Source organism: Solanum stenotomum, chromosome 7 (genome assembly GCF_019186545.1).
Source record: "Solanum stenotomum isolate F172 chromosome 7, ASM1918654v1, whole genome shotgun sequence".
Lineage (NCBI taxonomy): Eukaryota > Viridiplantae > Streptophyta > Magnoliopsida > Solanales > Solanaceae > Solanum > Solanum stenotomum.
This window is the reverse complement of record NC_064288.1, coordinates 4,093,348-4,104,990: the sequence shown is the minus strand read 5'-3', so window position 1 is coordinate 4,104,990 and position 11,643 is coordinate 4,093,348. Positions and strand designations below refer to the sequence as shown.

Below are 11,643 nucleotides of genomic sequence, written 5' to 3'. Positions count from 1 at the left end.
TCCTACTCCCTACCCACCCCTACCCCACCCCCCAAATCCAAGTATTCAAAAAATCAAACAAAAGTAGCATATATGTTCTACTGTTTCTACTTGTTTATCCTATTAAAAAGAATAAAGTACGAGTATTCAAAAAATCAAATAAAAGTAGCATATATGTTCTACTGTTTCTACGTGTTTATCCTATTAAAAAGAATAAAGTACGAGTATTCAAAAAATCAAACAAGATTCTTCTTGTTTCTCCTATTAAAAAGAATAAAATACAAGTATTCAAAAATCAAACAAGAGTAACATATCTTTTCTACTATTTCTTCTTGTTTCTCCTATTAAAAAGAATAAAATACAAGCATTCATAAAATCAAACAAGATTCTTCTTGTTTCTCCTATTATAAAAAGAATAAAATACAAGTATTGAAAAAATCAAACAAGATGCTTCTTCTTTCTCCTATTAAAAAGAATAAAATACAAGTATTCAAAAAACTAAAAATCTTGTTTCTCCTATTAAAAAGAACAAAATACAAGTATTCAAAAAATCAAAGAGTAGCATATTTGTGCTACCATTTCTTCTTGTTTCTCCTATTTAAAAGAATAAAATACAATTATTCAAAAAATCAAACAAGATTCTTCTTGCTTCTCCTATTACAAAGAATAAAATACAAGTATTCAAACAATTAAACAAGAGTTAATATCTCTTTTAATGTTTCTTCTTGTTCCTCCTATTTAAAAGAATAAATACTAAGTATTAAAAAAATCAACAAGAGTAGTTCTTCTCTTTGTACTTCGTGTAACTCTTTGAAGTATTAGTTTTTTTCATTGTAAAACTTCACTTGAAGCCTATATAGTGTTTTCATTTAATTAAGTTAATTTAAGTATTCAAAGTTAGAATTAATCAAAACAAAAATAACTAAATACAATCGAATAATCAAGAGAGAGAGAAAGAGAGAGAGAGAGAGAGAATGAGTTTGGGCCATTCGGGCTTTAGCTGCTGCTGCCCAGAATTATTGGGCCAGTTTTATTTTCCTTTTCAGCTACTTTTGAAAAGCTTCCGCTGGTTTGGGCCTCTTTACAGTTGTACTAGATGTTAAGCGCCCGTGCCAGCACGGGCCCAATGACAACCAAGAAGAAGCTCGTTTGTTGTTGATGATCATACAATTTGACCGATATGACATATGATAGTTGTTGTTTTTCAGTTTGGCAGATGGTTTTATTGCTACTCATCCACATTTCCATCCGAATATAATAGATGTTAAGTTTGTCAAGCAGCCTGCAGTAGAGTCAAGTTACTCATTTAAGTGAAATCAAAACATGCTAATAATGTAATTGAACATTACTTCTTTGCAGCGGAGGTCAGCCCCAAAGGTGTTGTGATATACAACGTTCTGAAGAGAATGGTAGCATGTAGTAGAAATTTCATCTTAAAGTAGTGCCAATGGTGCAGAGGTATTGGAAATGATACTTGTAGCAGCGACATTCTGAGGTGATGAAAGAGGAAGAGGTCGTGAAACTGATAATCTATATTTCTTTAAGCAATTAACAAAAGACAACAGTTCATCAAACAGTGGATATTTTCTTCCATGTGCTCAGTACATGTGGCACCTCTGCTTTTGTGCTTGTCCAAGCCTTTAATCTAAATAAGTTTGAAGGGATAACAAAATCAGCTTGAGTACAGGCAGAACAATCGAAGAAGTTGTGCGTACTCTTTCTAGGAAAAACATAACAAAATTAGATATTACCTCAACATTGCTCTCAACATTTTCGAGTAAATCTAGAATAAAGCCTGTAGATTTAATGGGGAAGTCTTCGGTTATTTGAACGGTGGGTCTTCTAGATATCCAACGGTATCTCTGTAAGTATCTTACACACTTGGGTGCAAGGCAGTAGGGTATCTTGCTAAGTTCAAACTGAAATTCCCTGTCTCCAACAAAAAATTAATCATATATCTTCTCAAGACAATTTTTGAACTTGTAAATAAGCAATCTCGGATTTGCCAGCTAATACCAGAACACAAACCAAACTCAAATTATATTCTAAGATATAGTACAATGGATAAAGTAAAGTCCAATAACTCCGATTTGCAAATATCAAGATATTATAGGTTCATAATTGTATTCAAATAAAATTAAGTTCCTTCAAATACTTGGGCCCCCGAGGCGCCATGCCTCGAGAACCCCCCCCCACCCCCCCTCGGGCACGCGAGGCGCCATGCCTTGAGAACCCCCTCCCCCCCAACCCCTCCACCCCCCTGGGTCCTCTACTTCATCACATCCAGTTCCAACATTGTGAAAATCTGAATCTGGAAAAGTAATTAACAAACATTGAACAGGTTACTGATCTATTATTTGATTCACTTACAGTATTGGCCAATCATGGATTTATCCAAATAATACTTTTACTTGTACCAATTCATAATAAAAAGAAGAGAAAGTTGTGTGTGTGTGTGTGTGTGGAGGGTTGTAAAGAGAATCAAGACAGAGAACTTTTTTGTGAACTATTGAATGAAAATGACCTTCCTGGAATTGATTACTCCAAAGCAACAACTAAACTTCTTTGCTTAGTTTGTGCTATATATATCTCATCAAACTTACTATCTATAGACATAGAGCAAACATTTCTTGATTTCTTCTCTATCAACTTAACTAGTTTTGATCATTTTAGTGCAGAACCATGCCTCGAGGGCCCCCGTCCCGAAGCACCATACCTCGAGGGCCAACAGAAAGATGCACAAATTTGACATGTATGATGAATCTGGAGGCTTTAGGATGCACTTCAGACAAAGCAAGTATATAACTTCAAAGGAATAGACACAGATGTGAAGGATTGATTAAGCACCTGCCATATGAAACCCTCAAGAGTTCCAAGCTTCCCCATTGCCATGGCCATTTGACCCATATAATTGGAAACATTCCCAGAGGAACCTGAAGGTCCAAGATACCCTGCGAGAGTCTCAGCCAAAGACTGCTGCAATGCCTCCATTCCCTGGGATAAAGCATCCTCAACCTGTTGGGATGACTGTTGTAAGTTGTTGATCGCCAATAATTGTTGTTTGGTTAAAGGATCTAACTGATTAATGAGCAGCTGCAACTAAGTGGCAAGAAATTTAAGAACTTGCAGGAAAAATTAAGTCAATAATCTCTTCTCATCACCTTTTAACCCTTGAAAAAAAATATAGAAAAAAGAAAGGAAGGAAATGTCCTAGTTTTTTAAAAGAGAAGATAGGGGTGGATGGAGAGGTCTGACTAAAGCAAGACCATTGGAGAAACGGAAACACTAAGAGCTGTTTATTTTACTAACAAGAACAGCAATACAAAGACGATAAATAGGAGTTACAAGCATGTTGAAATAAGAGCATTGCATACAAAAGAAGATCTTCACCCATTGTTTATATTCTCCTTGATATAGGAAAATAAAAAAAGGTCTACTTGCCAAACCAGATTTTAAAGGAGGACTTACTTCAAATTACAAAGTCATCATAATCAATCAAAATTTGGACTTATTGAAGTCAAGACTAGTCATAGTTCAAAACATCAAATGAAATAATGACTAGATATGGATTTGAGAGGTAACTGACTTACCCTGTTTTTATCTTCAGTATCGGCATCTGTTGATGTACTAGGACTGATATCAGCATCGTGAACTATAGCCAACTTTGCGGATAATCAATTGAAATTGAAACACAAATCAGATGTAGTAACTTCTGTAAATCACCAGGGCAGAAGCATATGTCAATACTTATCAACTTGCAGACATCAAGTTGGTAAAAGATATTTGGGCAACAATATCAAAGCACAAAAGACTTGTCTTCAGCCAACTCTCCAAGGTGATGAACACATGAATATTGTATCATCTACCTCAATGTCATAACAATATTGCCAAAGTGTGAACTACAATACTTGAGAACTGCAGGCATGATTCATTCACAGGTACCAATTGTACACAGATTGTAGCATCTATGTAGGTCACATAAATTTGGAAAAGGTACATACTCAGTACGGGTATAACTTGTAAGTATCCAGTAAGGGAATGTGGATTTTTTTTCTAATCTAACTTAAGTTATCACACCATGGCTTAAAGTAAATAGTTAAGGCTAAATCTCCTTGTATTAGCAGCAAGAATTCAACACGAGCAAATAAGAGGGAGTTTTAAGCAAGACAAGGACTGAATTGAATTGCAATGGAAGGCAAAATATAAATCTAAACGTTAAAATTGTGCTTTAATCATACTAACAATCAAGAGTTGCAATATCAACGAGTGAATCTACAGTGAGCTGTGATGCTAAACTCAAGGGAAACATGGAACTTAAAATCAAGGTTTTCAACAGAAAGCATATTTAGACTTAAAATCAATTGATTCTCTATTACTTAACAGGTAGGTGGAACAAAGGGAAGAACAAAATTTGAGGAACTAACAGATTCAAAATCTAATCAGGACAAAGTAACTATATAACAAAAAATTAAAGCAAGATAAGCTTAGATGATAGTCTTACAAAGAGAAAAATAGGATCAGAGGCATAGAGGTTAAAACTAGTAAAATCAAACCATAAATTATAGAAGGGGGTGTATTGAAGTTGAACATGCCTTTAAATTTTGGGTCGAGAAAGGCCGTAGAACTAACAGATTCATGAATCAATTCAACAAGATAGAATGCATTAGTGAAAGAGTCTGAATCCAATACCATGCAAGAACGCGTGCTTCAACTACAATTAATGTATGAATTCCCAACAAATTTCTAAATAAAGTGGAAGAAGGAAGAAATATACAAATTAAACAGCTCAAGCTTAGCATAATTAGATCAGCAACATGTTTTGGAGATAGAGAAGGGGATGGTTACCTTTTCAGACAAAAGTGACATTGGAGGCCATAGGCGGCAAAAACCCTCGAGATTTCTCAAGCGCGCAGTGAACAACGCTTTACAGATCTGCGAATTCAGAGGAAAAAGGATGGGAAGAAACGGATTTTGGGTGAGGGAGACAGCTATTAGCCGCTTATCCACCGGTTTTCGTACAAATTCCGGCGGATTTTGAAATGAGGGAGATGAGGTCTGTGTTAGCCGTTAGGAATTTGGGGTTATTTATAGGTTGGGTATCAAGTTTGCTTTTTGAAATTACTTTGGTTTTCTTTTGGGTTTAAATTGGATTTGGAGAAACTTGTGCTAAATAAATTAGATTGAAACAATTTTAAATCAATAAAATTAGAAATGAGATAAATTATCCAAAAGCTAATCTAAAACTTGTCTTGAAAATAGATAGAAAAATATTTTAACTTTTGTAAAACAAATTATTTTACCTCGTTTGAAATTGTGGAAGCTTGAATAATTAATCAAATTGTGGAGGTCAAAATTGGATGTCAACAGTGAAGTCTCTACGATAAAATATTTATTTATAAAGAGTGATCATTATAAATAGTAACATGTCTACGTGGGCACATATATACCTTTAAAATACATTATTAAATAGTGCATGAGGTAATAGGTCCTACCCAAAATTTGGGATTGTTACAACAATTTCAATTAAAGTTCAGATAAATTTTGAACCCTATTCCCAAAAGATACTCTAATATAACTTAATATTAGAGTATTAATATAACTTAAGTTATAACTTAATATAACTTATTTTGAACCCTATTCCCAAAAGATACTCTAATATAACTTAATAAGTTACACTTTTAATTTGATGTCTTCATATGCTTGTTAATGGTTTGGACAAAAAGTCAAATTTGTTCTATTCTCTAAAAAAATACTCTCTAACGGTAAAGATAAGATTGTGTAAGCATCACCTTTTCAAATTCTATTTATGAAGTTACACTAGATATATTGTTATTAGTTGGACGGAATTGAAATACCCAAAAAGAAGAGAGGATATATCACCCATTAATATCTATCTATATATAATAGGAGAAGAAAAAATGACACATGTCAGCACCACAAATTTTTAGAATTTTAAATTATAAATAATTAAATATTATATAACTAATTAATAATCTAAATTCAAAATTTGAAATAAAAATACACATGTCAAATAAAGATCAATTGGTTATAAATCTCCACTTCAAATCACATTAAATAGATTTTTTTTAAAATTGTATCTAGGATAGATTTACTATTTTTTTAAAAAAAAACTAACTTATACTACCTTTTTTTTTTAAAAAAAAAAAATGCACTTATATAAACACGGACAAATATCGTCAATTTACATAAACACTGACAAATGTCAGAACACAAAAAAAATCTATATTTTATTTTTAAAAAAATTGAATTTATAAATTTGTAAATATTGATTTTCTTTTTAAAACAATTTAATCTAGGAAATTTTAAATATTTCAAAAAATATCCAATTTATATCTATATATTTATATCTCTCTATATATATCTATCTATATATAATAGGAGAAGTAAAAAATGTCATGTGTCAGCACCACAAATATTCAACAATTTTAAAATCCATATATATAATAGGAGAAGTAAAAAATGTCACGTGCCAACACCACAAATATTCAACAATTTTAAAATTCAAAAAATAATTTTAATTTCTTAAGTTTGTATCTAATTGACAAAAAAAATTCTATTAAAATATTTTTTTTTTCAAAATTAAAAATTTACAGTTTCTAAAATCAATTAAAGATTTATTTAAATTTGAAATTAACGTGCAAACAAAAAATGAATCGTCACTTGGTATTAGTTACCTTTTTTAAAATTAAAATTTACAGTTATTTTTTAAGATAAGAACAGATTTCAATAGTTGCCAAGTGGCAAATTAATAAGGCGCCAACCTATGAAATTTAAAAAAGTACTTAGATTTTTTTTAAGGTGTACATGGTCCAATTTCATTAAACATTTTGCAAAGTATCAGTTTCCCTTTTGGACTTTGGTATTATCCATTCAGATCAATTTCACATATTTTTTAAGGAAAAAGTCCATCTACATTTTGCAGGAAATTGGAGTTGAAAGAGACGGCAATTGCAATTTGGCAACATAATTTAAAGGTGAAAGTTCTACGATCGACCTTATTTATTTTAGCACAAAAGATTTTGTAGTGAATTCTAAAAAAATGTGTTCTTACGAATGGAAACTTACTGGCTCATCTCTATTTATGATTCAATTGTGATGATAAACTATTCAAATTAATTTATTTCACTGAATTATAAGGTTGGTAGCCAGCAATGTTATGTTCTTTTCAAGGCTTGATGATTTTTATGAGCATAAAAGAAAGTTAGTTTTTCCATATGCTATCATTATAACAAAAATAGCGTTTAACTATATTAAATATGCACATTAACAAAAAGTGGTAAAGTTCTATCAATATTAGTTAATTGTCATAAAATTTAATATTTTATATTTTTATAGGCTTTAGAAACATATACCAATTGTCTCTAAAAAAAAGAATATATTTAATAGTCATTAACTAAGTGTCGCTATAGATCATTATTGGTTTAATGTACTTGATAGTATATATATTTATGTTTTTAAGGCTTTATTTATTTGGTATTTTTTATTTTAAGATAGACCATCATTTTGAATACTTTAATGTACCGAGTTTGGATACCCAAGGTTAAATGCTTATTTACTCCAATATTGATTTATTGTTCTTCAGTCGGAATTGCAATGCATTCTCTTTTGATATGACACGCTAAAATTGCACGCTAAAATATCATTCATAGTTAATGTTTTTTTTATGTATTCATTGACATGATTTCATTCTTATTATATTTTTTCTTCTTCTGAAACAGGATTGTACCAAATTGAGTAAAAAGAATATCGGATGATGAAGATATAAATGCTTGGTTATTTGAACGTTTGTATTGGTCATCATATTCCAAATAATCAAATATGTTATATTATATTCAATAAAGTTTAAACTCCTCCGCTTGCACTTTTTAAACTACTAATCTAATTTTTACTATTATTTTAACTTTTTATCGTTTCTTAAAATTCAATTTTAAAACAGTTCTAATAAATAGGGTGTGTGATTCCTTTTTTTTTGGGAAGTTATCATATTTTTAATTCAAATAATAATAATTATAATAATAATAATAATTATTATTATTATTATTATTATTATTATTATAATTATTATAATAATAATAATAATCTTAATCTTCTTTTAAAATTATTTTTAAAGTATTTTATAGAATTATATTAAATTTTGAATTTAGATGTTAATTAGTTTTAAAATATAAAGATGTAAAATTTAAATTTCAACAAAAACAACAACAACAAAAATGAAACTCTAGCTATAATTAAAAGGTGTTACGAATATACATACCAAAAAAATTACACTCGACAATTAATAAGTATCATCAATTATTCATTTTTGTGATATATTTTATCCTTAAATTTTTTGCCTTAAAATATGAACACATTATGACAATATACTTTATTCTTATAAAATCAAGTATTTTTATAAAATTTAAGTTTTAAAGTTATATTTTTATAAAATCAAAATGATGTAATGTATTTGAACAATTAAGTATTTTTTAGTAATATCCGTGCAACGCACGGGAACGTATACTAGTACAATGTAAGGCAATTTATAATGGACTAATACCAATGCAATTAAAACCTTATTACTTTAAATTTTATACTACTACTTAATAGTATACAACAATATAATTCCACTATTGTATATCTTCAACGTATACAACTTTGTGAATTAAATATCTTTGTATACGCGATACAAAACTAGAGGTATGTATATGATACAATTACGATACACACCAAGGGCCAAAGAAAAAGGGCATACATGTATTTCTATAGATAGAGATTTTATAACAATGACTACGCCTCAATCTCAAACGATACAATGAAAAAAAAATCAATAGCTAAATAACAATGCAAAAATTGGAGGGTATTATAAGTGAATGTTCATTTCCATTAACCTAATTGGAACCATTAGATATGCTAAAATACAACAACAATTCATTGATCTCACACTATCTTAGTTAAATATGAAACAATGTTACAAATACCATTATATAAATATATGTATCCATTAAACCTCAGCAGCTCAGCTTTCCAACAAAGAGGTTTCTCATGTACAAATGTCACCAAGGGTCTTTCAGAGCAGTGTATTAGAAGAAAGTGGATGTTATTCCAGGGGACGAGCAAGCCAGAGAGAGCTCAGTGCTCGAAGCCGAGAGAAATAATCAGTGATAGCAAGAAGAGCACGAGCTGATTGGCGAGTTGTCAATAAGTGATGCATTTGCTGCAATGTCTATTGCCGAAGGTTATCATCCTGAAAGGACATTTTAATTTATAGGTCAGCCTATTTAAGTGGGGGAAAAAAGACAAAAAAAACTTCAAACATGCGCAAAATGTGGTTACACATTTCCAACAGTGGCGGATTGTGATTTGAGAAAGTGAGTTCTGAAATACATATCTCACTCGCTCACACATGTGTATGGTACGACCCTGAAGCATGGGTTCTACAAAACCTGTAAATCCATGGATGGATTTGCTACTGATTCCCAATATGTTCCAAAGCAAATTTATGTAAACTATCATCACTAAATAGGAGTCAGCCTTAAAGCAATGAGTAGTAGACCCATAAAACACCTTCTCCTCCCCCTCCGTCTTCGAAACAAATACACAAACCTAAGGCTTGGAAAAGAGAATCCCCAAGATAGATCTTAAATGCAACTATTAAAGCCAAATCCCAGATATACGGACGTCAGAATCGATCAAATATTTCACAGCAGGAGTATGTACTACTCTTAAATTAACAAGGGAATAAGCACCTTATAGATTCTCCTCTGCTTAAGGTTCTCTGAAACTTTCAAATGACTAAAAAAATTGAATTCACAGAGCCACTATGAGGAGTGGTAAAACTTAAAATGCTCTCAGCCAGAATTAAGCAGCAAATATGCAGCTGCAGATAGCTAGTCATTCTAGTGGACAGGAGAATATGTCATCTGTTGGCTAGGAGTACTGTGAGGTGAAATGGACACTTTTTGTTTGGCTGGGGCCTAAAGTTGTTCAAAGATGTTATCTTGTGCAGTAAATAAGAATGAACGGTTCCTAGCTTCACTAGACCTAGAGTAAGCAAGAGTTCAATTCTAAGCAGGAACTTTGGTTTTCCTTCTCTTTCCCTCCCCAGGCCTCTCATCACTTGTACTTCAAAAGGTATTGATGATAATAACAATATGGTGCAGTAGACAAGTTTGTTTGGATTAAATTGGAATATGAAAATCTAACAAAGACATTTGGAATTTATTACTTCTCCCTTTTCCTTCTCCGAATGCATCTCTCGTTTTCTTTTTTAAGGAGACAACTACGGAAGAGGCTAACCAACAGAAAGATGCACAAGTTTGACATGTCAGTGATGAATCTGCAGGTTTTTAGGAAGCATTTCAGACAAAGCAAGTATATAATTTCAAAGGAATAGACATAGATGTGAAGGATTGATTAAGCACCTGCCGTATGAAGCCCTCAAGAGTTCCAAGCTTCCCCATTGCCATGGCCATTTGACCCATATAATTTACAACATTCCCAGAGGAACCTGAAGGTCCAAGAGACCCTGCGAGAGTCTCAACCAAAGACTGCTGCAATGCCTTCATTCCCTGGGATAAAGCATCCTCAGCCTGTTGGGATGACTGTTGTAAGTTGTTGATTGCCAATAATTGTTGTTCGGTTAAAGGCTCCAACTGATTAATGAACAGCTGCAATCAAGTGGCAAGAAATTTAAAAACTTGCAGGAAAAATTTAGTCAATAATCTCTCCTCATCACCTTTAACCCTTGAACAGAAAAAGAGAAAAAAGAAAGGAAGAAAATGTCCAATGGATATTAGAATGTACCTAGTTTTGTAAAGGGGAAGATAGGGGTGGATGGAGAGGTCTGACAAAAGCAAGACCATCGGAGAAATGGAAACATTAAAAGCACACACACTATGAGAGGAGCTGCAACCCAATTAAAAGCTATATAAAAATCTGTAAATGTAATAGATGTTCAATATTGGTCTAATTGCATCTTTCTGATGCCATTTCTATAAAATCTATTACTTCATCATCAAAAGAAATATTGCAATATTAGTCGATGCAAAATTAATGTACAACTACAAAGTCTACATCACTTTAGCTGGATGTTCCTTTTCTGCTATCCCTTTTTCTTACTTTTTCTTTCTCAATAAAGACCAAGGTGCTCCATATTCTCAACATTTGTGTTGCATCTCAATGTTAACACTAAATCGAGAATGCAAATGAACGAAATAGATTCTAAACGATCAAAAAATAGTTTAAAAGGCTGAGAATATGTAAAAGATAGAAAATACTGAATCACAAAACTGCAGAGAGAAAAAAAGGGGAGGAAATTTCAAAAAATGATTATCGGTTGCCATACCCTTTGAGAATTTTTCCATTGCACCTATCTAAATTCTCATTGAATTCTTCGTAATCAATATGTGTGTACGTGCAAAATCCGTTAAAGGAAGAGCTCCAAAAGCTCACAACACCTACCCGCCTCAAACGACCCCCATCCCGAGGTAGGACCCACCCGCCTCAAGCCCCCTAGGGCCCTCGAGACACCATGCCTCGAGGACCCCTTGAGGACTCTAGGCGCCATGCCTCGAGGACCCTCCCCCCCACCCTGCCCACCGAGAACCCGAGGCGCCATGCCTCGAGGACTCCCCCACTCCCCGGGCCCCCGAGGCGCCATGCCTG

The 11,643-nt window shown here is 32.5% G+C and overlaps 1 protein-coding gene and 1 pseudogene across 1 annotated transcript; both read right to left on the bottom strand.

Moving 5' to 3' along the window:
* Positions 1–687: 687 nt before the first annotated feature.
* Positions 688–3,102, bottom strand: LOC125870337 (uncharacterized). Its single transcript, XM_049550739.1, has 3 exons — positions 2,827–3,102; positions 1,731–1,908; positions 688–1,624 (listed from the first exon to the last, which is right to left on the bottom strand). The coding sequence occupies exons 1-3, from the start codon at positions 2,985–2,987 to the stop codon at positions 1,520–1,522; spliced, it is 444 nt and encodes a 147-aa protein (XP_049406696.1). The 5' UTR covers positions 2,988–3,102; the 3' UTR covers positions 688–1,519.
* Positions 3,103–8,889: 5,787 nt separating this feature from the next.
* Positions 8,890–11,638, bottom strand: LOC125871308 (transcription factor TGA2.2-like; annotated as a pseudogene).
* Positions 11,639–11,643: the final 5 nt, after the last annotated feature.

Bases quoted from the DNA above. Each gene is read 5' to 3' on its own strand.
- LOC125870337 (XM_049550739.1), bottom strand. From the start codon at position 2,987: ATGCTTTATCCCAGGGAATGGAGGCATTGCAGCAGTCTTTGGCTGAGA. The intron at 1,909-2,826 runs GTGCTTAATCAA...TGTTGGAGACAG, and splicing joins TTGAGGGTTTCATATGGCAG to GGAATTTCAGTTTGAACTTA. The intron at 1,625-1,730 runs GTAATATCTAAT...AAACTTATTTAG, and splicing joins ATGTTGAGAGCAATGTTGAG to ATTAAAGGCTTGGACAAGCA.